This window comes from Ammospiza caudacuta, chromosome 25 (genome assembly GCF_027887145.1).
Source record: "Ammospiza caudacuta isolate bAmmCau1 chromosome 25, bAmmCau1.pri, whole genome shotgun sequence".
NCBI lineage: Eukaryota > Metazoa > Chordata > Aves > Passeriformes > Passerellidae > Ammospiza > Ammospiza caudacuta.
Genome location: NC_080617.1, coordinates 7,793,842 through 7,818,265, shown reverse-complemented (window position 1 = coordinate 7,818,265; position 24,424 = coordinate 7,793,842). Strand labels below are relative to the sequence as shown.

At 63.3% G+C, this 24,424-nt stretch overlaps 2 protein-coding genes across 4 annotated transcripts; one reads left to right on the top strand and one right to left on the bottom strand.

The window, feature by feature from the left end:
• Positions 1-6,250: 6,250 nt before the first annotated feature.
• On the bottom strand, positions 6,251-11,937 carry LOC131568050 (digestive cysteine proteinase 1-like). The gene is made up of 11 exons (XM_058819912.1): positions 11,813-11,937; positions 10,679-10,738; positions 10,350-10,442; positions 10,101-10,273; positions 9,164-9,407; positions 8,803-8,995; positions 8,520-8,713; positions 7,867-7,958; positions 7,530-7,691; positions 6,766-6,955; positions 6,251-6,472 (listed from the first exon to the last, which is right to left on the bottom strand). Exons 1-11 carry the CDS (start codon positions 11,904-11,906, stop codon positions 6,285-6,287), a joined length of 1,683 nt encoding a protein of 560 aa, XP_058675895.1. The 5' UTR covers positions 11,907-11,937; the 3' UTR covers positions 6,251-6,284.
• Positions 11,938-13,199: 1,262 nt separating this feature from the next.
• Positions 13,200-23,038, top strand: FGR (FGR proto-oncogene, Src family tyrosine kinase). 3 transcript variants are annotated; one of them, XM_058819911.1, is made up of 13 exons: positions 13,200-13,360; positions 17,106-17,166; positions 17,406-17,658; positions 17,800-17,902; positions 18,194-18,292; positions 18,437-18,540; positions 18,610-18,759; positions 19,200-19,364; positions 20,315-20,494; positions 20,578-20,654; positions 20,838-20,991; positions 21,532-21,663; positions 21,897-23,038. In XM_058819911.1, the coding sequence occupies exons 3-13, from the start codon at positions 17,418-17,420 to the stop codon at positions 22,103-22,105; spliced, it is 1,614 nt and encodes a 537-aa protein (XP_058675894.1). In that variant the 5' UTR covers positions 13,200-13,360; positions 17,106-17,166; positions 17,406-17,417; the 3' UTR covers positions 22,106-23,038. The 3 variants fall into 3 exon arrangements, with proteins under 3 accessions (XP_058675894.1, XP_058675892.1, XP_058675893.1); XM_058819909.1 differs by having other exon boundaries at positions 13,204-13,360; positions 17,106-17,658; XM_058819910.1 differs by lacking the exon at positions 13,200-13,360 and adding an exon at positions 13,646-13,697 and having other exon boundaries at positions 17,106-17,658.
• The last annotated feature ends 1,386 nt before the right edge of the window (positions 23,039-24,424 follow it).

The following is a 24,424-nucleotide window of genomic DNA, read 5'->3' as shown; positions in this document are numbered from 1 at the left end:
CAGGCGCGGCCCGCCCGCCCTCCCGCCCGGCCCGCGCGGCGCCGCCTCCGACCGCCGCCCATTGGCCGCGCGCCGCATCATTCACGCCTTGACCGCTTCTCATTGGCGAGCGTACCGTCACTCACAGCCGCGGGGCGGGGCACGCCGGGGAAGCGTTAACGTCACGGGGAGCGCCGTGACGCAGCCTCTCGGTCCCGCGTGACGCGACGCGCGGGGGAGGTCGCGCGAGATCGCGAGTGGAGAAGGGGGCGGGGATTGGGGTAAGGGGCGGGGCTGAGGCGGGGCCGGGGAGGCGGGACCGGACATGGCCGGGATGGACTTGGACAGGGCTGGACGTGGACAGGGAGCCCGGGATGGACAGGGCTGGACATGGACAGAGAGCCTGGGGTGGACAGGGCTGGACGTGGACAGGGAGCCCGGGATGGACAGGGCTGGACGTGGACAGAGAGCCTGGGGTGGACAGGGCTGGACGTGGACAGGGAGCCCGGGATGGACAGGGCTGGACGTGGACAGAGAGCCCGGGATGGACAGGGCTGGACATGGACAGAGAGCCTGGGGTGGACAGGGCTGGACGTGGACAGGGAGCCCGGGATGGACAGGGCTGGACATGGACAGAGAGCCTGGGGTGGACAGGGCTGGACGTGGACAGGGAGCCCGGGATGGACAGGGCTGGACGTGGACAGAGAGCCTGGGGTGGACAGGGCTGGACGTGGACAGGGAGCCCGGGATGGACAGGGCTGGACGTGGACAGAGAGCCTGGGGTGGACAGGGCTGGACGTGGACAGAGAGCCCGGGATGGACAGGGCTGGACATGGACAGAGAGCCTGGGGTGGACAGGGCTGGACGTGGACAGAGAGCCCGGGATGGACAGGGCTGGACATGGTCGGAGAGCCCGGGATGGACAGGGCTGGACGTGGACAGAGAGCCCGGGATGGACAGGGCTGGACGTGGACAGAGAGCCTGGGGTGGACAGGGCTGGACATGGACAGAGAGCCTGGGGTGGACAGGGCTGGACGTGGACAGAGAGCCTGGGGTGGACAGGGCTGGACATGGACAGAGAGCCTGGGGTGGACAGGGCTGGACGTGGACAGAGAGCCTGGGGTGGACAGGGCTGGACGTGGAGAAAGAGCGCTTGGGATGGACAGGGCTGGACATGGCCGGAGAGCCCAGGATGGACAGGGCTGGACATGGAGATAGAGCGCTTGGGATGGACAGAGAGCCTGGGGTGGACAGGGCTGGACGTGGACAGAGAGCCTGGGGTGGACAGGGCCGGGGAACAGGCTGGGCTGGGCTGAAGTGGGCCAAGGCTGGGAAAAGAGGCTGAGCTGAGCTGGGCTAGGCCAGTGTCGAGTGGGGCTGAGCTGAGCCTGGACAGTGCTGGGAGAAAGGGCTGAGCCGAGCTGGACTAAGCAGGGCTGGGTGGGCCGAGCCAAGTCGGGCTAAGCAGGCACAGGCGCAGCCTGGCTGATTCCACAGCTGGACCTGCCCAATTCCACAGCTGGACCCGCCCAATTCCACAGCTGGACCCGCCCCATGGCACAGCCTGGCTGATTCCACAGCTGGACCTGCCCAATTCCACAGCTGGACCTGCCCAATTGCACAGCTGGACCTGCCCCATGGCGCAGCCTGGCTGATTCCACAGCTGGACCCGCCCTCGTGGGCAGCAGGACAGAGCAAACTGCAGCTCCCCGTGCTCACACCGCAGACTGGGAGAGCTCCAGGCGGGAACAGGGAGGAGATTTGGCCCCGTTCCATTCTGGGAGTGAGGCTGGACCCAAGCTGCTGCAGCAAGGACAGATCATACACTGCACATGTGAAATAACTGTTCTTTTTTTCGTCAAGTAGTTGTCATTTTGTACAACGTGACACAGAACAGGTGCTTTGAGAAATGGGGGAAATTAAGGCATTTTGGTGTTAAAAGTTCATTCTAAATCCAAGATGGAATGAGCAGAAGGCAGCAACTGCTCACAGTTGTGTGATCTGCTCCATTTGCTGGATGTTCCTGTGCTCCTACACCCTTCTCTCTTTCTCACACCTTAAGGGATACCTTAAACCTTTGGGAAACTTCTGTCCTTACCTTTTTCCTACACCAGATGACAGAGCATTCCCGGTCCTGGCTGGTGCAAGCGCTAGAGCTGAAATCCGAGCTGCTCAGGCTTTCCCAAGAAGGGCTGGGGGAGTGTCTTGGGTTTTTAGCTTGGCTGCGTGGGTGTGCATAATGAACCGGAATTCTGCTGTGCTTGGCTACCTCGGGGACTCGTTTTAATCACCGGGCAAATGTGCTGTGTGTAGGAGAAATCCTTAATTTCATGACAGGAGCTGCATTGTGCTGGATGCCGGGCTGTGATTGGGAAATGTCCGTCGGTGGGAAGCGGGAGGCAGAGCTGGGGTGCGGGAACGATCCGGGGGCGGCTCTGCGGGACGAGGAGGAGGAGGAGGAGGGCTGGGGATGCTCGGGTTCGGGGCTCTGACAGCGCACCTGGAGAGGGCAGCGCCGCCTGCGCTCTGCCACGGTGAATCACGGGCTCCCGAAATGGTTTGGGTGGGAAGGGGCCTGAAAGAGCCCCCAGTGCCACCCCAGCCGTGGCAGGGACACCTCAAACTGTCCCAGGGACACCTCAAACTGTCCCGCATCGCTCCCAGCCCTGTCCGACCTGGCCTGGGACACCTGCAGGGGTAAGGCAGCCCCAGCTGCTCTGGGCACCTGTGCCAGGGCCTCAACACCATCGCGGCGAAGAATTTCTTCCTAAAATAAAATCTAACCCTCCCCTTTCTTAGTTTGAATCCATTCCCCCTTATCCTGTCAATTACAACCTAAAGATCAGGGAGGGGGGTACGGAGTGGTGAATAGCTGGGGCTGAAGGAGAAGGAATGGTTTGGGAATGTGAGCAACAAACCTGCCAGAGCAGCCACGGGTGCCAAGGGAGAAGCATTTGGCTGAGGAAGGGAGTTTGTAAAGCTGCTACTGAAGGAAGTGTGAGAAGAAACGCTTGGAAAGGCTCTGCCTCAGTGATTTTCCAGCAGAGCCACACTGGCAGCAAGGCAGCTCCAAGCCCTCAGAGTTTAGAAGGCTGCTCTGATCCATCAGATGCACCCTTTCACCATGGAATGGTTTGGGCTGGAGGGAATTGTAAAGATTATTTCTCTCTAATGCCCTGCCACGGACAGGGACATCTATTTGTTGCCCAAAAAAATCTCTGGTTACTGTGTGAGACAGCAAAAGTCTCCCCTGGATCGTGGTCTTTTCCATCCCGAGATGTCAGGGTTTTACGTAAAGCACATCCTTCCCCTTTATGGAGCACCTGGGCAGACAGAGACCCCCAGGGCCCCTTCCCCTGGCACAGGAGTATCTGTGAGCTCTCCATCAGCCCCTCTGGGTCGCCTGGAGCATTTGGGAGCCACGAGGTTGCCAAAGCAAGTTTGGTTCAGCTGCTGTTCCTTGACACCGTCTGTGGCTCCCTGTAAATCACTAACAGATAATAATTTCATACTCTGGCTCTGCATATCCCCCGCCTGCTGAATAATTACCTTGTTTTGTGCGAGCCGTGAGAGGTTTTCACAGATAATTCATCCAGCAGGGAAAGGCAGCCAGATTTTGGGCTGGAGCACATTTTCTGGCCACCTGGCATTGCTGCACAGAGGTCTGCAGCTGCCTCCGGGGGGAAATGCTGTATCCAGGACAGCCAGGGCAGGGCGAGAAACCAAACCCAGATGAAATCCCAGCCGCCCTTCCTCGGAGAATAATTCAGCTTGGCAAACTCAGCCCACCCTGGGTTTCTGCATGTGTGGACAGATTGATCCCACAGATCTGGATGCTCTCTCTCACAGAGGAGCTGTTTCACTGGAAACAGAGCTCCTCCCAGGAGCTGCTTGTGGTGGTGACCTCTGTGTTGCCTCACTCCCCATGTCCTGCCTGGCCTGGGTTGGAGTCCAGCACAGAGCTGAGATCACCCCAAAGCTGCCATCCCCATCCCAGGGCTGGAGCCCAGCACAGCTCATCTCAGCAGCTCCCAAACCACCCCACAGACTAAGGGGGAGATGGCTCCCATCAAGGTGGGTCCCAATCTCTCAGCTCCCACTCTGAACACTGCTCACTCCATTAAACATCAACCTCCGTTGATATTTCCCCACCAATTTATCACATTTGGGGAGTTTCCTGCAAGGTGCCTCTCCCAAAGGGAACCTTAAATGCAGAGCTTTTCTTCCAATGAGTAGCAGGGTTCAGAGTGCCTGTGCTTTGCTGTGCTCTGCAAAACTTGGAGCCACTCTGAGGTTTGGGTGTCCAGGGAAGTCTGGAGGTCACAGCTCAGCTGGGCTGGGAGCCAGAACCTACATCTGGCTCTGCAAACAGCAAACCTCCCTTCAGGTATGCACTTTCTTATTTTTTCCTTTTTCAAACATAATAAATAGATAGTTTTTTAAGTTCCCAGCCATCTGAACTACCCACGCTCAGGACTGTGATATGCCTAATGCCATGAATGCAGAATTTCAGTAAATGCTTCCTGGGGATACAAAACTTGCAGCTCTGTGTTCAGCAGCAAATTCAGGACATCACCTATCCAAGGGGAGCCTGAAAGTCACGGTTCCCTGAAAGTCAAAGCATGTTTTATTGACTGCAGTCAAGAGAATCAAAGGCCTGGAGACCTGGACTCCCACGGCATAAACCACATTATTCCTGTGCAGTGATCATTCCTCTCCCAGACACGAATTCCAGCCAACCTCCCTGCTGGGAATGATTAAAGACCCTTCAACAATCAGCAAATTGTCAAATAAGCAGGTGAGCAAGTGAAAGAAAACAAGGGAATACGGTGACCTGCCACAGTGATGAGAGCAGCTGTGTCACCTGGAGGGGAGTGCAGCCTGTGGTTTGCCGTACAAAATTGGGGTGCAGCCATGGGGACGTCCCTTCTCAACTATCAAAGCCCCATTTGGGGGAAGGTAGAGCCTGTGCAGATGCAGCTACAAATCAGGGATGGCATTTCCCTTCTTCAAGGCTCCCTTCCCAGCTGCCTGCTGTACCTGGGCTCTTGAACTGGGGAGCAGAGCCTGGCAGTGCCAGCAGCTCTCGCTGGGCTGCCCACTGCAGCTGCCAACCCAGCCCCTTGCCCAGGGTGGGCATCACCAGAATGGCACCAGAACCCCCAAACTGAACCTTCAGAACTGTGCTGACCTGTGGCCTGGACACCCCAAGAACAGCACCAGAGCCTCGGCTCGGGGTGAGGCTTCTCCATGGCTGTGAGGTTTTGGGGCGAAGCTCTGGAGCAAGAACAGATGGAAGGAGCATGACAGCTCTGGAGCACCCCAACATTGCCATCATATTTCAAAAGCTCTCATAGCTTCTCGGTAATGTCTCGTGGGCAGCTCCATGCAGCACTGACTCCTGCTTCACAGCACAGCCAAGAACTCCGGCTCTCTGGACCGGCTAACCCACTCCTTTATAGCACTCTTCCTTACTAGTCACAGGTGTGGCCTGTTAAGGGCAGGCCTGTTCCTAATCCTTGGTAGTTAGTACAGCTGCAACTCCTCAGGGGCAAGATTGCCTTCTGCACCATCTTTATTTTCTTACATTCTATCCCTCCACACCCCAAAACCCCCTGTGCACCCCACACACAAAAGGGTGGGAGACTACCAGGATCAGGCAGGGAGAACTGTCCAGCCTGTTTCAGTATCCCTGTGCTCTGATCCTGCTCTCCAGGATGGCTGGAGCCCAGAACGGGAGCCCAGCTGAGCCACAGCCAGGGTGCAAAGGGAGCAGCCCCAGCCGTGAAGGGGCCAGGCTGGTGGCACTGGCAAACCCCGGTGACAAAGATCCCACGCAGCCACAGCAGGCACTCGGGCAGTGGGGCACGGGGTGGAGGAGCCTTCCCCCACGCCAGGAATTCCTCATCTCAGCAGAAATCCCCGGGGTTGTTGTTTGTGCTCCACCTTGGAGCGGGAAGAGCCGCTCCCCTGGCCCCGGGTGTCTGGGACTGGCTCTGAGAGCCAGCTGGCTCTGCCAGGTGGGACTGTCCCTCCCCAGGAGCCCCTGGGCTCCCACAGGACCGAGGGATCCAGGCTGGGGACAGGGTCTGTGTCCCTGGGGCACGGGGGCACAGCTGCAATTGAATCCCTCCTGTAGAAGCCATCCGGTATTTTTCCAGTGTCTTTATTGGCAAGCCCAGTGCTGAGCCCCCGTCCTGCCCTGCGTCCAGCACTGAATGGGGCTGTCCCACTGAGTCCCAGCTCCCTGATGGTTCCACGGAGGGGCCTGGTGCAGGGCTGAGCGCTGAGCATGCCGGGGTGGCTCAGGCCAGGATGGGGTAGGTGGCCTCAGTGGCCACCCCACAGTTGTTGTCCTTCATGGCCATGAGGATGTAGCCGTCGTTGCCCCAGTATGTGGACCAGGAGTTCTTGATGAGCCAGTAGGTCTCTCCCTGCAGGACCCCGTAGCCCACGGCCAGCACGGCGTGGTCCAGAGATCCTGGAGTGTTGTCTGCAGGGAAGGACACAGGAGGGGTCACTGAAGGGCCCCCCTGTCTGGGGAGCATCCAGGGAGACTCCCTTTACAGAGACCATGCCTTTCTGGAGACATCCCTGCCTGGACAAGATCCCTGCCCAGTAATCCCAGTCCAGACAGCATCCCTGCTCCCAGGGCTACCCCCAGCACTACAGAGGACTTCAGGGCTCATCCTCTCCACCCCTCCCTTGACCAAAAGGGGTTCCCAGGTGCTGTGGCATCTCCCTGGGCACCCAGGGCCTGTCCTGCCCGAGTGCTGCCGGTCTCACCGCACTTGGGCTCGTAGTAGATGCCGTTGGAGTAGAAGGAGAAGCTCTTGTGCGAGGCGTCAATGCTGACGGCCACGGGGCCGTGCTTGTAGATGGCAGCTTTGACTGCTGTGATGTTGCCCGAGGTGACGTTGACGTAGCCCGTGATCTTGGCCAGCATCTCGGACTGGTTGTAGTGGCACAGGCCATTCTGCACAGCCAGGGGACACACGGTGTCACCAGGACCCCCAGGACCCCTCGCTGGGACCCTGCCCCCCGGCCTGACCCTGCGGATGCAGGCAGTGATCTGGAATTTGGGCTGCGAGAGCACCCTGGCTCTGACCCCGCTGTCCTCCCAAGCCCAGGGTGCTGGTGCTGTTTTCCCAGTTGCTCAAGGACACAGGGTGGGGAGCTGGCTCTGCACCCAAAGCCCCAGAGGGCTGTTGCCTGCATCTTGCTGCCACGTCCCCATCCCCAGGCAGCTTTGCTCTGTCCCTGGTACCCCGGGGCATGGAGTGACTCATGGCACCACGCACAGGTGGAGGAGCCTTGTCCCTGTTTTGCAAGAAGAGAAACTGAGGAACACGGTGACAAAACAGCCTGGATGAGCCCTGGGGCTTGGCTTTGACAGTACTGTGAGCCACAGAAGCCTGGTGCCTTGGGGATGAGGTGACATCTTCATCTCAAGAGCCTGGTAGTGCTCTGACTCACATCCAGGTGGGTCCCACCACGGCTTTAAAGCCCCAAGATGCTGGCAAGGCCACCAGGGACAAGGGCCTCCTCACCTGGCCCTTGTAGGTACCGTAGGACTCGGTGCTGGCAATGCCCCCGTGCTTCTTGATCCACTCGTAGGCTCGCCACTCCTCGCCCCCATCGCAGGCGAAGTTCCCAAAGCCCCAGGAGCAGTCAATGAGGACTTGCTGGGACAGGGGGGTCAGCACGCCGGTCTGCAGGGGGGACACAGCCCAGGGATGGGGACAGGCCCCCTGCAGGCTCCCATCCACACCGTGGGGCTCAGCTCTGCTCCCATCCACACCGTGGGGCTCAGCTCTGCTCCCAACCCACACCGTGGGGCTCAGTCCCGCTCCCATCCCACACCGTGGGGCTCAGCCCCGCTCCCACCTTGAGGAAGAGGGCTCCTTCCATGGCTCCCGTTGTGGCAAAGCTCCAGCACGACCCACAGACAGCCTGATCCTTCACGGGCGTGACAGCACCTGGGGCAGGGCAGGAGAAACTGAGTTGGCACCGAGGGATGGAGGCAGGTGGAAGGGAAACTGAGGCAGGAGTTGAGGTCCAGAGGCAGCACAGCCAGATCTCAGTGCTGACTGAGAAGGGAGGAAATGCACTAGCAAACCTGGGACCCCACCCTTGGCTAGGGGCAAGCTCTGGGGGTGTCACTCCCAGCTGAAGGGGACATGGGTGAAGGCAGATGTTGCTTCAGATGTCACATCTGTCCCTAGGGCACCAGAGTGAATTCAGGGCCAAGTGCTGACCCAGCTGCCTTTAGTCTTAGAAACACAGAATGGTTTCAGTTGGAAGGGACCTCAAACAGCATCTGGTTCCACCCCTGCCATGGGCACAGACACCTTCCACTGTCCCAGGTTGGCCTTCGACATCCTGGCCTTGGGCAGCCCTGGTTTCTCTGCACAGCCTGCTCCAGTGCCTCACCAGCCTCACAGGGTGCACCCCAAGGACAGCCCAGTCCCACAGGCTCTCAGTGCAGTGATGGGGAGCAGGGGGCTCCGTGGCCCTGGTGCTCCCTGACCCACGCGTACCGTACATGCGCCAGTCCAGGCTCTCGGGGAGGATGATGCCGGCGTAGAGCTCGGTGGGGAAGGGCAGCCCGCGGTTGGGGGTCCCGCTGCGGCGGCGGCCCCGCAGCGCTGCCAGCTCCTGCGGCGTGCGGTCGGCCAGGTGGTTCAGGGACAGCGAGTAGGAGAGCGCGGCGCGGTTCCGCGAGTGCACAAACCTGCACACGGTGGGGACAGCGCCAGCTGGGCCTGCCGCCGCCCCTCAGAGTGACAGCACCCCCAGAGGGTCCCTATCCCCCAGCCGTACCTCATGTTGTGCACGAAGATGCTCTGCCGGTGCTCCAGCTCCCACGCGGAGCCGTAGCGCCGCCCCAGCCGCCGCCGGTACTCGTGGAAAACACGGTGGGCCCAAGGCTGGTGCTGGCCCACCAGGTCCTCCATGGGGTTTGCCAGCACACGGTGCTCCGCCACCGAACCCGGCAGCACCCCACACTTGGTCTCTGGGGACCAAGGAGAGGGCCCTGTCAGCCTGAGCCCCACAGATGGGACAGGGGGACCAAGGAGAGGGCCCTGTCAACCGAGCCCCACAGATGGGACAGGGGGACCAAGGAGAGGGCCCTGTCAGCCCAAGCCCCACAGACGGGACGGGGAGCTCCTCCCTGGCTCACCATTGATGGGGAGGTCAAAGACGGAGGGCGGGTAGCTGTTGTCGAAGTCAGTGTAGGCAATTTCATACTTGTCGTAGTGGGAGCCCAGCAGGCTGTTGTACCCCCGCATCTCATAGTGCACGGGGGCCACCCCACAGCTGGAGTTGGTCACCCACAGGGTGTAGACGTTCTTCTTCTGCGCCCAGCGTGTGACGTTCTGCCACACGGCGCAGTACCGGCCCTCGTAGTACTCCTCCCGCAGGAACTGGGGGGACACGGCCTCAGGGAGGGGCCCCCAACCTCCCCCAGGCCACCAGCCAGCCCCTTTGCGCAGCCCAGTGCTCTCTGGCTGGATCCAGTGACTCCATGGCTATTGGCACACAGCCATGCGTGGGATGGAAACTGGGGGAAGGATATGGGGTGCAACACAGGGCAGACCCCCCCGTCTGGCTCAGCGGTGCCCTGGGGACACTCCACTGTGCACAGCAATCTGTGCACCCACAGCAGGGAGTCTGGCTGCACCATTTCTCCAAAAACCTGAAGAGATTTCAGGTTTTTCCTGTGTGTTTCCAAGCTCTCGCCATGCAGGCATGTGTCCAGCTCAGCGACAAGCTGCTGTCCCCGCTGCTCACGTGCTGTGCCCAGCCCTGACGCGGGCTGGGGCCAGCAGGAGCTGAGCTGCCGTGCAGAGGCTTGCCCAAACCATGCTGAAATGCCAGCGTTTGTGTGGGATGTGACACGTCCCAACACGGCTGCTGGGGCTGGGAAAGGAGCCAGGAGTGCGGCCCCGATGCGGGTGGGGAAGTGACCCTCCCTGCACCCCAGGCTGCGGGGACAGGTCCTGGCCAGCCCCAGCACCCTGCAGGCCTCGGACAGAGAGGAGCTCTCCCAGCACCTCGTCCCAGAGCCCGGAGATGCTTTGGGAGGCAGGGCAGGTCTGGGCTCTGAGGATTCCCACCTTAAAGCCCCTCATGCTGGGGAAGACGCTCTGAGCAGTGACCACGTCCTCCTTGGAGCCGGGCAGCTGGAAGCACTTCCTGGTGTTCACCTCCTTCTCGGTCGTCTCTGGCGTGATCTTGTACCTCATCCCATAGGGCTTCACAGCTGCCAGCTGGTAGGTTATCACCTGCCCTGTGCCAGGCAAGGGGAAACTGAGGCACAGAGCCCTGCTGGTGCAGGGTGGGCGCAGCTGGGTGCCACCTCCTACCTCCGTAGTACTGGATCCGGCTCTTGTTCCCCGTCAGGTTGTACCAGGCTTCAAAGGGCTCCTCGATCTCGGCGTAGGGCAGCTTAATGACCCCTGCACAGGAGCCCCCGGCACAGGACACAGCTCAGCCCAAGCCTCAGCACCCTGGCATCCCTCCCTGAGCCCCACAGCTGACCAAGACAGTGCCCCAGGGGTGATGGGGCAGGAAGGGCACCCAGCTGAGGGAGCCTGCCCCGGTTTGCCCAAAGTCTGACCCGTGCTAAGCATCCTCTGCTCCCCCCCAGGGCTGGGGGTCCCCACCTTATGGGGAGATAGTGGGGTCCTCTTACCTCGGACATGGTAGATGGAGCCAAACTGAGGGGGTGGGTGGGAGAGCCCATGGTCCTGTCCTGAAAGGCAGAGAGGGCAGGGTGAGGGGTCTCTGTGTGTGTCCCCCAGCTGAGATGGGGATGGGAGGCTGCCAGGACAGTGCCCCCCTTCTCTGCAGCCTGGGGCTTCCCTCCTTGGCCAAAAGAGCTTCCTGAGCTCATCCAAAGGCACATCCAAGGGACACTGAGGCACGGACACCCTCCAGGGTCAGCGCCATGCCACAGCCTGCCGTGCCACTGCAGCAAGCCCTGCACTACTGCACCCCCAGGGAACCCCAGCTCCTGCGTGACTCTTGGGGTGACGCCCCAGTGTCACCCCCAACACTGGTGGCCCTGGCCTGGAATATTTCCACGGTGGCACCCAGCCAAGCTGTCCCCCCACACAGGGCATGTTTGAGGGGTGCCAGGGACCTTACCGGTCCTGCCTGGCGTCTTCCAGTGACCTCCCCAGCCTCCCCCCGGGCTCCCGGCTTGTGCAACCCGACGCCAACACAAGTGCTGGGAACGAGCCCTTCCCTCCCTCAGCATCTTCCTCCCTCCCTCCTCGCCGGGAGCGAGCGGCAGCACCTGCCCGGACCCAGACAGCGCCTGCCCCGCCCGGGAGGGCCGGGAGCAGCCCTGCCCCCGGCTCTGGGGAGGCGGGGATGGACAGACCCCCGGCTGCAGCCCCGGCTGTGCCATGGTGCCCACCACACGCCATCCCGGGGCACCCACAGGCAGCAGCGGCTGCAGCCGCCTCCCGGCCCTGCTGGGCTTTATCAGCACCCAGAAAGGGGGGGTCCCACGGGGACACGGCCGCCCTGCCACCTCTGTCCCCTCACACCTGGCTGTCCTGCCTGGTTGGGTTAAACCCCTTGGGTTAATGCCTTAAATAAGTTTTATTTTCACTCCCCCAGCCCCACCAAGCCCTCAAGGCACCTGCCCTCTTTGCCGCCCGTCTCAGCTGTGTCTTGGAGGAACTGCAAATTTTGGGGCCCAACCAACGAGCAGTAAAACCACTTCCCCAGACTCCAGCCTGCCCTGCAGTGCAGCGGGAGCGGATCTGGTGGGGTCCCCCCGCCTCCCCCCCCAGCGCCGGGCTGGGGTCCCACTCACCCCGGACGGCGATGCAGAGAGCCGAGAGCAGGAGCCAGCGGAGCGCCCCCATGCCAGCCCCGGCAGAGACCCCGATCCAGCGGAGCGCTCCCATCCCGATCCCGGCTCCCCGGCGGCTTTAAGCGAAACCCGCGGAGCCAATGCGGCGGCCGGGCCCTCCCCGGGGAGGGAAGGAGCCGGCACCGGGTGGTGCCTGCGGGGGACGGGCACCCCGGGCTCGGCGTGTCCCGGCAGGGCCCCGCAGACGGGGATGGAGCAACGCGGACGCGGGGGATGCGGGGGATGCGGGATGAGCCCCAGAGCGCCCCGAGCCGCATTCGGGGTGGGTGCAGGGATGGATGTGTGGGGCACCCCCAAGCCCGGCTTCCTTCCCTCTCAGGATGAGTCAGGAGGTGACAAGTTGAGGGCTAGCTACAGGACAAGGAGCAGGAGGAGGAGGAGGAAGGCTCTGGAGAGATGGGAAGGATCCCACTCCAGCTGTGAGGGAGGACAGTGTGGCAGAGCCGGGACAAAGCCAGCTCCAGGGGGCTCAGGCAGGGCTGGGGAGGCTCTGACAGGGTGCAGGAGCATCACACAGGATGGGGAGGGGCTCAGGGGAGGTGCAGGGGCACTCAGAGGTCTGCATGGTCTACCCCAATCCCAGAGCTCACTGAAGTTTGTGGCTTGGTGTGACCGATGCCAAATCCTGGGGTCATCCCACCAGCAACTTTATGAAGACAAGGGGTAAATGAGGGGTTTGATGTCTAGGGGGCAATCCATGGACACAGGACTGGCTTGAGTCACATAGGAGCTGCACCCCATCTTGGGGGGACGTGTGGGACGCCCCTGGAACACAACCCAGAGCTACCTGCCATTCCCTAGGCATGGTGGGCTGCTCACTGCCCCCGAGAGCCTGTGCCAGCAGGACGGGTGGCTCTGTGCGTGTCCTGCCACCAGACGGGCTCCTTGCTCCTGTCCTTGCAGGGCCACAGCGCTCTGTGCTCAGTTTGATGTCCCTTTGTTGTGCCCTGCCGGGAACGCTCCCTCGGGGGTCTCGGGGAGTCTGTGACCGGTTTTGGGGATGGGCGGGGGTCTCGGGGAGGCTGTGCCCGGTTTTGGGGACGGGTGCGGGCGGCCCCGCCGCGGCACGGGCTGGACCCGCACATCCCCCGTGAATCCCCGCAGGCAGAGCCCGGCAATCCCCGCCGGTGTCTCCCGGTGCTGCTGGAGACCCGAGAGCCCCTGCCGCTGTTCCCGCCGTGGCTGCGGTGCCCGCGGCGGCCCGGGGGTGACCCGGAGGGCGATCCGCAGCGGCGGGGCCGGCTGGTACAATGAACCATTGCTGCGAGCGCGGGGAGGAAGGGGGGGCGAGGGGAGGGGAAGCTCTTGCTCGGCTGCCAGAGCCGAGCAGAGACAGGGGAAGCTCTCGGCCGGGCGCTCCCGCTCTCCCACGGCCGCCGCCCCCGCAGCCCCGGCGCGGCCCGAGCGGGGCTGCCCGGTGGTCCCGGAGGGAGCCCCGTGCGAGGGGAGGGGTCCATGCCGGCCGGACAGGAGCGCTGACGGCAGGAGGTACGTGTGCGCTGTGAGGGGCAGGGTGCGGGGCTCAGCCCTGTCACAGCGCGGGGGTCTCAATCCCCTGGCCCTGCGCTGCTGGGAGATGCCCCCTCCGTGTGCGGGGGTCCCGGGGGAGGCGGCCCCTGAGCTGGGGGACAGAGCCCCGCGACACTGGTGGGGACTGCTGGGGGGCTGCTCTCACTGTGCCCTCCCTGCTTCCCTGGGAATGCCCGGGGGTGGGAGGAGACCCCCGTCCTCACCATCCCGGGGACAGCCGGTCAGCGGGGGCTGCGGGGCGTGTGTGAAGGTCCGGGGCACCACCAGCTCCAGCTCACCATACCGAGGGCAGCAGGTCAGTGTGTGAAGGTCTGGGGGCTGCGGGGTGCGTGTGAAGGTCCGGGGCACCCACCAGCTCCAGCTCACCATCCCGGCACTAACTGGGGTTAACACCACGTCGGGGAGCCTGCGGAGCACATGGAGCCCTCACCGTGCGGGACCCGCAGGCTGGGGAGGGGACAGGACGCACACACACACCCGTGCCCTCCGTCCCCGCAGGTGCCCGTGGGCTCCCAGCCCAGCCAGCGCTTTATTGCAGGCTGAGCTCTCGTGGCTGAGGCTGGGGGAGCTGCAGGGGCTCAGGCCCTGGCCGGGGCGGATGCTCCCCCCGGTCCGTGCAGCTCTGCTTCGTCCCTGATCCTTGGTGTGTCCCAAGGAGGGACAGGAACTCTCTGCTTCCTGCCCTGCACAATTCCCTCCCCACCCCGCTCCTCCCGGGACATTGTATTTGGAGCCCTGGCCGGCTCCCTCCCTCCGCCCCTGCAGCCCCTTGGATCCGGGAATTGCTCTTCTTCCAGCGGAAATCCTGCTTTCCCAGCCAGCGATGGGGCTGGAAGCCTGGGCAAGGGGGGCTCCCTCTGCACTGAGCATCTTGAGCCAAGGAGGGGGGCAGGGGACCCCTCTGCCGTGGGCCCTGTGGCTGACAGGTGGCCTTGCACAGAAGATCACTTTGGGGGATGGCAAGTCCTTCAATTTTCATCCCAGGGAATAGCCCTGCTTGTGGGCATGCAGGGGATGGGGGCCATCCCTCCGTGCACCCCTTGTTCTGGAGGAGCCTGCTCCCACTGGGAGCCACAGGGGGCTCACCAGGCACTGGGTGAACTGGGAGGGCTGGAGCTGGAGCAGGGCTCCACTCCAGGTATCATCGGGGTGGCCTTGGGGCTGGGGGCAGTGGGGAAGGGGCAGGGACACACCGCCACCAGCCACAGAGCCGGAACAAGGAGCAGATGTGGGCTCCTGTCCCGTCCTCAGGTCTGTGGGGTCCTGGGCATGGGACGGTGACACAGCTCCAGGTCCTGTGTCCCAGTGATCCACCTTCCCCTTCTGCCCTGCAGCTGCCTCATGCCCAGATTTTCCTGCTGGGCCCAGGGAGCTCCAGAGCCACAGGGGGACAGAGGAACCTCGGTGGCACCAGGCTGGGCTGTGCAGCCCTCTCGGTTCCTCTTCCCAGGGAGCAGGAGCCGGGTCTGCACGGAGCAATGCAGGGTGTCAGTGTGGGACAAGGCACGGAGGGATCCAGGACAGCCAGGGGGCTGCAGCCCTGCTGTCCTCCCTGCCTGACCCTCCCGGCTGTCACCATCCCCAGGGCACCAGGTCCTGCCCGTCCTGTGGGCCCTTGCTGGCCACAGCACCATCCTCTTCCTCCCCCCAGCCCACACCGTGCTCCTGCTGCTTCCTCTTCCCACTGCCTGGCTGCTGCGTGAGTTCCTCTGGCAGCCACCTCCTGCCCAGGGCGCCGTGGGCCCCTCAGGCCAGCAAATGCCACCATGGCTGTCCCCACGGCACGGGGTGTGGCATTCCCAGCACCCCACATGGCTCCATGTGGCTGCATCCCCCCAGAGCCTGACTTACCCCATGGTGCAGGGCAGGGAGGTGACCCCAGGGGTACCTCAGCACTCTGGGTATATGTGGGGTGACAATGGGGTGCGCAAGGGACATTGTGCCCTGCCTAGCAGCTGGGGATGGGGCTGAGCTGCCCGGTGTCCCAGGGGCCCGGGGAACAGATGGAGGGGCAGCCGGGGCTGTGGCTGCTCCGTGCCCAGCCCTGCCCGGCGGGACAGGGGTGAGGAATTGGCCGGGGCTCAGCGCGGGCAGGACCTGGCAGCTCGGGAAGGGCTCAGCTGCCATCTGCTCCCCAGCTCCAGCAGCTCCTTTTGGGGAGAGCCGGAGCCAGACACCGCCGTGCAGCCATCGGACACGGCACCAGCTGCGTCCCCTCCCCGTGGGCAGCGAGGGGATGGAGCCACCCCGGGGTGAGCTCGGGGGCTCTTGGGTGTGCAGGGAAGGGGAAGCCTGGGTGCCATGCTGCTGCACATCACCTAAACTCTCCATGGGGCACAGGGGGTTCCACTTGACTGGAAGGTGCTCCTTGCCATCCCTGTCCCTGCTGGCACCTGTGGCAGCTCCACTGCTTGGTCAGCGCTGAAATTCTGCAAAATGGCAAGTTTCTGAATGTGTAGAGGAGATGATTCCCACCCAGGGGGGACAGGGTTGTGAGAGCCAGGGTTGCTCATCAGTTTAAATAGCCACTAATTATCAGGAATAAAACCCCCAACCAGCCGAGTTTCCTCAGATTTGGCAACTCTGCCCTGTTGGCAACGGCTGCAGCCTTGCCACACCACCAGTGTGGAAAGCAGAGATGGAAGGGGAGAGCTGGGCTCTTTCCACCCCTACTGAGAGAGAAGAAAGGGAATCAATAACCATGACTGGAAAAACCTGCCTGAAACATCTCATCCACCCCAAACCTTTGTCTCCTCCTGCTCCTGGAGTGCAGAGGGCAGGACACCTTCCTGCTGCTTGCCTCTGCTCTCAGCTGGAGACAGAGCCATGCTGCAGACTGGTGTGGGTGGTTGTCCAGCAGCCAGGGCAATAACAGGGCTGGGGTTGGACGTCTCCATACAGCCATGACAGGAGAGGTCTGATTTCCCCCTCCTCCTCCTCTGTGACACCTTGTCTCTCCCCACATGTGGCCGGAAGAGCCTGTGCTGACCACAGCGATGTGAGCGGGGACCTCACTCCCCAAAGCACCCACACCCACCAAGCAGAGGCTGTGGGGATGGGGACGCTTTGGGGTCTGGCTCCCCTTCAGCCTTGGGACACACATGGCCTGAAAGGACGTGAGCAGTGTGGTGAGGACGCAGTGAGAGAAAAACCCACTGGAGGATGTGGCTTCAGCCCACACCGGGGTGTTGCAGCCCTCGGAGGAATGCTGCAGCTTTGTGGGGGTGTTGCAGATCATGCAGATCATTTTAGCTCATGCAGGGGGGTTGCAGCCTGTGAAGGGCTGTTGTAGCCCATGCAGGGGTGTTGTGGCTCGTGCAGGGGTATCACAGCCTGTGCACGGTGCTTTGGTCTGTGCAGGGTGTGGTAACTCAGGCAGGGGTGTTACAGCCATGCAAGGGGTGTTGCAGCCCGTGCCGTTGGTGTTGCACTCCGTGTAGAGGTGTTGTAGCCCATAGCAGGGGTGTTGCATCCTGTCATGGGGTGTTTCAATCTATTCAGGGGTATTTTAGCCCTTGGTAGAAGTGTTTCAGCATGTGCAGGGGTGCAGCAGCCCTGGAAGAGGTGCTTCAGCCCATGCAGAGGTGTTGCAGCCTGTACAGGGGGATTTTATCCCATGGAGGGGTGTTACAGCCCGTGGCAAGGGTGTTTGAACCCCGGCAAGGGTGTTGCCCCCACCTGATGCCCTCCCTGGTGTCCACAGGCGACTCTTCTCCTCCCTGGAGTGCCATGGAGCAGCTGGAGTGACCAGAGGAGCCGTCGCAGTGAGTGGGGCCGCCGTGGAGCACCCACGGGTGCCGGGGGACCCACCATCGTGGGGTCCCCCGGGCAGCACAGCCCTCCTGCAGCAGTGCCACTGGCCCACGGGGACCCCGTGTCCCCCTGCTGTCCAGTGTGCGAGCTGGGGGGTGGCAGGGTGCCCCAGGGCCTCTCCATGTGTGCACTGGCCCCGTGTGTGCCCCTGCCAGGGGGGCGCGGGGCTCACGGACCCTCTGTCCCACAGGCGGTGCCCAGGATGGGCTGCGTGCCCTGCAAAGAGAGGGGGGCTGGCAAGGGGCAGGCGGGGGGCGAGGGGGGCTCCCTGCAGCCCCCTGCCTCCCAGTACGACCCCGACCCCACGCAGCCGGGGGCCATCTTCACCCGCATCCCCGACTTCAACAACTTCCAGGGGCCGGCGCTGCCCTCGGGCCCGTCCTTTGCGGAGCCCGGGGCCTTCCCCTGCGGCGGGCTGCAGGCGCGGAGCGGGGCGCTCTCAGGTCAGCGGGCGGCGAGGGGCGGCGAGGGGCGGCGAGGGGCGGCGAGGGGCGGGAGGCAGGCAGGGAGGGAGGCAGGGAGGGAGGCAGGCAGGGGTGTCCTGCCTTGCCCGGGGTCACCGCCGTCCCCTCCGTGTGCCGCAGGCGGCGGGGTGACACTCTTCATCGCCCTGTACGACTACGAGGCCAGGACGGAGGATGACTTGACATTCCAGAAAGGGGAGAAATTCCACATCATCAACAACACGTGAGCCCCCCGCACCTCCTGCCACCCCAGCACCCCCCTGCCACCCCGGGGAGGGGCCTTGGTGCCTCGGGTAGCCCCCCAGGAGCCAGGCTGGGGACCCAAGCTGTGTCTGGACTCCATCACTCAGCGCCAGGGCCAGGGCCGTGAGCTGGGTGCTCTCAGCAGAGATGGGTGGGGGAGAGCAGGGTCCGGGGTGCTGCGTGCAGGGTGGGGATGCACACGGTGGCGGGTCTGTCTGTCTGTCTGTCTGTCTGTCCCTCCTCCTCCACGTTCTCCTGTTTCCCTGCCCAGGGAGGGGGACTGGTGGGAGGCCAGGTCGCTGAGCTCGGGAGCCACGGGCTACATCCCCAGCAACTACGTGGCCCCTGTGGACTCCATCCAGGCGGAGGAGTGAGTAGTGGGGACAAGGGAGGGAGACACACCCCAACCCCACCTGCCCCGGGCCCAGGTGTCCCTGTGAGCCCCGGCAGTGCTCAGTGCTGGCACGGGGGTTCCGTGATCCCCTCCTGGCGCTAAGCCCCCTCACTGTGGCAGGTGGTACTTTGGGAAGATCGGGCGCAAGGACGCGGAGCGGCAGCTCCTGTGCCACGGCAACTCCAGGGGCACCTTCCTCATCCGGGAGAGTGAGACCACCAAAGGTACAGGGGCAGGGCTGGGGGCACCGGGGGCTGTGCCCCACGTCCCTCCCTGACCCGTGTCCCATGCAGGTGCCTACTCCCTCTCCATCCGGGACTGGGATGAGGCCAAGGGAGACCACGTCAAGCACTATAAGATTCGGAAGCTGGACAGTGGGGGGTACTACATCACCACCCGTGCCCAGTTCAGCACCGTCCAGCAGCTGGTCCAGCATTATATAGGTAGGGTGGGGTGAGGGGCACAAGTGGGGCAATAGGAGGGGTAGGGAAAGCTCAGAAGACCCTTTGGTAAGAGATGGGGCTGAGGGGGTTGAGCTGGGGAAGGAGGGGGCTGTTATGTTGGTGGCGTTAGGGGGTCCCTGAGTGTCCCTGTTATGTTGGTGGCATTAGGGGGTCCCTTTTCCATGCCCAGGGTGCAGGGAGTTCCCGTTGTCTCTGGTGGGTGGGCATGACCCCGGGTGCAGCTGGGGGGACTGGGGGTCCAGCCCAGCCGAGGGGGTGCAGAGCTGTCCCTGGGGCAGGTGGAGGGGGTGCATTTCTGTGCTGGGGGTGAGTGGGTGACACAGGAGCCTCGGTGATGTCTGGGGCGGTGGGAGGGGAGCAGAGGGTGGGGGCTCCGTGCCCACTCTGACTCCTGTCCCCTCCCTGCTCCCGTGCTGCAGAGCGGGCGGCTGGGCTGTGCTGCCGCCTGGCTGTGCCGTGCCACAAGGGAACCCCCAAACTGGCCGACCTCTCAGTCAAAACCAAAGACGTGTGGGAGATCCCCCGCGAGTCCCTCCAGCTCCTCAAGAAGCTGGGGAATGGGCAGTTCGGGGAAGTCTGGATGGGTAGGGCCTGGTGGGCAAGCCAGGCAAGAGGCAGGGGGGACGTGGGGGTACCCCCAGGCCTGGCACCCCACTGGGAAAAGCTCGTGCCTGCCAGGACAGGCTGAGAGACACCGATTTGCTGGCATGAGGAATTATCCCATGTCCTGCTCTGGGTTCACATGGGTCCCCCAGGATGCCCCATGCCACCTCTGCATGGGCAAGCAGACCCTCACTGCAGATGGGACCACAGCACCAGGCCAGGGGGTCCCACCTTCGTCATCCTCTTCCTCCGGCATCATCTGCTTCCTCCACTCATGCATGCTGCCTTCATCCCATCACATCCCCTCCCTCCTCTTTCCTGCCTGCCCCCCATCCCCTGCAGAGTACAATGACGGGTTGTGCCATCTGCTCACCCACCCGTGCCCTGCCGTGAAGCCCCAGACCCTGGGATTAGCTAAGGACGCCTGGGAGATAGCTCGGGAATCCGTCACCCTGGACAGGAAACTTGGCATGGGATGTTTCGGAGACGTGTGGATGGGTAAGGCTGGCCCGGCCGGCCAGGGCTGGGGAGCACAGCGGGCAGGAGAAGCTTCCTTCTGTCCTGGCTGGGAGCACCACAGGTGCCAGGAGGTACCTGCTTGTGTGGGGGAGATTGAAACTGGCACAGAATCCACGAAGGGTTTGGGAATGGGGTGAGGTTGGTACGGGGGTGAGGGGAACTCCTTGTCCTGGGTGGGATGCAGTGGGATCACAATCCCTGCCCAGGGATCCCTGCCTTGCCCTGCCCTGATTCCTTATCCATCCATCCATCATCCATCCATCCATCCATCCATCCATCCATCCATCCATCCATCCATCCATCCATCCATCCACTCACACAGGCATGCACGCACACAGCTCTCCATCACACAGCCCTCTGTCCTGGGCTGGCTGTCCCCTGGGCTCACGGTGACTCTGCGTCCCCAATGCAGGGACGTGGAATGGCACCACCAAGGTGGCAGTGAAGACGCTGAAGCCAGGGACCATGTCCCCCGAGGCCTTCCTGGAGGAGGCCCAGATCATGAAGCGGCTGCGGCACGACAAGCTGGTGCAGCTCTATGCCGTGGTGTCAGAGGAGCCCATCTACATCGTCACCGAGTTCATGAGCCAGGGTCAGCGGGGGCACTGCCTGGAGGGCTCACAGGGAGGGCACCCGTGGGTCTGGGGGTCTTTGACAGACTCCTTCTGCCTGCAGGCAGCCTGTTGGATTTCCTCAAGGACGGGGACGGGCGCTACCTGAAGCTGCCCCAGCTGGTGGACATGGCTGCCCAGGTACAGGGCCTGGTGCAGGGTGGGGGGCGCCCCGGGCTGTGCTGGGGTCTCCACTGCTCTGTACCCCCAGATTGGGGCAGGTGCCCAATCAGATTGGACATGGCTGCCCAGGTACGGGGGCTGCTGCAGGGTGGGGGGCGCCCTGGGGTGTCCTGGGGGTCTCCAGCGCTCCGTGCCCCCCAGATTGCGGCGGGCATGGCGTACATCGAGCGCATGAACTACATCCACCGGGACCTGCGTGCTGCCAACATCCTGGTGGGAGACAACCTCGTCTGCAAGATCGCTGACTTCGGCCTCGCGCGCCTCATCGAGGACGATGAGTACACGGCTCGGCAGGGTGGGAGCACCCGCAGTGTCCCCTGCTGTGTCCCCTAGCCTGGAGATGGCCCTCCCAGGGCTGGGTGACCGGGGCTTGGATGCCCCAAGTTATGGTGTGTCAGGGAATGGGGTGATGGACACCCCAAATTTATGGGTATTTGAGGTGATGGATGCCTTGGGTCACCCCAGGGTATGGGTGCCCCAGGGAATGGGTGCCCCAGGGAATGGGTACCCCCAGGGACAAGGTGCCCAGGGTGTGGGTATTTTGGATGGTGGATGTCCCAGGTGATGGGAACCCCAGGGGCAGGGTATCCCCAGTGCCTTGGGTGCTGGGTGTCCCATGTGGGAGCTGCCCCAGGCAGGGGGTGCCCCTAGAGCAGGGTGCCCCACATTCAGGGTACCCCGGGGGCAGGACACTCTCATCAGGGGCAGTTCAGGCGATGGCACCTCTGGTGTGGGATGTCCAGGTGTGGGCTGTCCCCAGAGGTGAGTGCACCAGGTGCAGGGTGCTCTGGGTGCCGGTGCAGCCCAGCCATGGCTCACCTGTGTCCCATTGCAGGTGCCAAGTTCCCCATCAAGTGGACGGCTCCGGAGGCTGCGCTTTTTGGCAGGTTCACCATCAAGTCGGATGTCTGGTCCTTTGGCATCCTCCTGACGGAGCTGGTGACCAAAGGCCGCGTGCCCTATCCAGGTACGGCCCCTGGGGCAGGTGCACCCCCGGGGTGGGCCGGGCAGGGCACACACAGGGGCTGACCTCCTCAGCAAGGCTCCTCCCATGCCTCAGTTTCCCCCTCAGAGGGACCAGTGCTGAACTGGGCTCCCACCCAAACCCCAGGACAGTGCCGCTGTGTGCCTCAGTTTCCCCCTCAGTTCTGGCGTGTCCGAGGTGGTGCTGTCCCTGAGCACAGGGTCCTTGTCCCGCAGGGATGAACAACCGCGAGGTGCTGGAGCAGGTGGAGCGGGGGTACCGCATGCAGTGCCCGGGGAGCTGCCCCCCTTCCCTGCACGAGCTGATGGTGCAGTGCTGGCGGAGGGAGCCCGAGGAGCGCCCCACCTTCGAGTACCTCCAGTCCTTCCTCGAGGACTATTTCACAGCCACCGAGCCCCAGTACCAGCCCGGGGACAACCAGTGACCCGCTGCTGGCGCTGCCGGGAGCCTCCGGGGTGGCTTTGGGGGAATCTTTATTTCTTTAGAGGTGGTTGCTTCCTTTGTCTGCGCTCAGGGCGGGCACAGGGCTTTGCACAAGGATGCCGGACTCAGAGAGAAGACAAACCTGTGTGCCCCAGCCCCCCTACCCCAGTCCCTTTACTGCCTTCACACCCAGCTTGGAACCTGAGGAGGGCTTTGGCTGCAGGGGGGACTGTGGGGAGCCCTGTGAACCCCCCGGACACCCCCAGACCCACAGAGTAGCAGAGGGCAAGGGGGGAGCTCCCCCTGCCAGCCCAATCTCTTCTGGGAGCACAGCTGGGGGGGTTCAGCCCCCCAAAGTCCCGGCACCGACCTGTGGGAGGTCATCTCAGCCCTCCCTCCCCGGTGTCTCCTTTAATTTATGAGATTTTATACGCCTCCCCCAAGCAGCCATCGACCCCCCCCAAGGTCTCCCAGTGCTCGGCGGACCCCCTTGTCCCCCCCCTTATCTCTCTGCTTTGTGGTAGAGCCACGTCCTGGAAGCCAAAGGCCCACCGTGCCTGCCCTGGGGCCGGGGGGACACGGGGAGTGCTGGGGGGCCCAGCAGGCGGCGGGCAGCTCTGCCCCGGGGGCTGCTCCTCCTGCCCCGTGGGGCAGACGAGGGTACGGCATGGGGCAGCCCCAGCTCGGCTCTGCCCTCTGCAGCAGGAATCGCGGGCTCCGGGGGGTGTCGGTGTGAATGGAGGGTACCCCCCTGCCCGCTGCCCCTCCACGCACCCCCGTTTGGAGTCCTGTGCCCCATGGCCAGTAACGCCCCCCACCCCCCGGGCATGGCTGTGGGTGGGCAGTGCCATGGGGAGAAGGAAGGGCAGGGATTTGTTGTTTATTTTTTTTAATGAAGTCTGTAAATACAGAGAAATAAAACCTTTCTAACAAACTGGGGGCAGCCCGGGTCCTTCTGCCCCTGCCCCAGGAGGGCAAAAGCCCTGGGGGTGCTCAGAGCTGGGGGCAACGCTGAGTTACAGGGTTTGGGGTGGGGACACCCATCCCGGGGGCAGGGGGGCTCCCAGGAGCCAAGCCAGGACTGAGGGATGCCCCCTTGCCCCCTCCAGCCCCAGGGCACAGGTCTGGGGGGCTCCTCCAAGGGGGGAGCAGAGAAATCCCCCTGCCCCAAGGGCCATGTGGGGAGGGGACACACCAGCTTCCCTTGTGAATAAAAGCCTGGAGAGCTGGGTTGGGAAGCATTGGGGTTTGCAAAGCTGCCCCCATGCAGGAGGGGACTGTCCCTCCTGCCAGCTGTGGCAGGGAGGGCTCCTGTGCTGGCAGCCTGGGGAGGAAGGGGTTAATTTTCCTTGCAGCTTGGCCTCCCCAGCAGGGCCCAGCTGTGCCGGTAATGAATCCCTCAGCACCGATGGGGAGGAGGGACTGGCCCCCACCCCAGCCAGGGGGCTCAGGCTATGGGGAAAATGCATATGGGGAGGGGGGCAGGGTTTGGGGACATAGCAGGGGCTGTGGGGATATGCTGAGGGGTCTGGGGACCTACCAGAGGCTGTGGGGATATGCTGAGGGGTCTGGGGACATACCAGGAGTCTCGGGGCATGCCACCATCCCTGGGTACTGCCAGGCATCTTCACACCTCCTACAAGGGCGTTTGATGCACATGGTGGTGGAGAGGAGCAGGGCTGGACGTGCCCCTGCTGCCCCAGCCCTGGGGTAGGGCCAGGCCCAGCCAGGAGGGTGGCAGGCTGCCCGGGGCTGGGGGACAGGGCAGATGGCGTGGCAGGGACAGGAGAGGCCTGGCTGGCACCAGCAGCCCCAGCCCCAGCTCCATCCCTGCTCCTGCCCATTCCTGCCTGCTCACGCTGATCCCACCATTCTCCGTCCAGCCCAACCTGAAGTGATGCCACCCTCCCATGTCCCAGCCAAGCCCCTTGTCCCCAGCAGTGCCAGCAGCAGGAATGGGTCAGGAGCCAGGTGGATTTGTCACAGTAACCCCTGTGCCACCACGGCCATGTCACCAGAGCGTGTCCCCATTTGCTGTCATTGCTGTGAAAGCCCTCGGGGATGTGGGGCCCGAGATTGCAGGTGCCTGTGTGAGGGGGCTGAAGGGGGGACCCCCGTCCTGGTCCCCATCCTCTCATCCTCCTCCTCCCCCAGCAGGAGGGTGAGGGGCTTAGAGGATTTTGCTGCAGGGTGACCACAGGCTGGGCAGGGAGGGGCATCGATTTTATGTTAATGCTGAGCAGTATTGATCGGGGTGGAGGGGCAGCTGTGGGTGGGCACAGCGCGGGGTCGCCCTTCACAGAGCTCCTGTGGCTCCCAG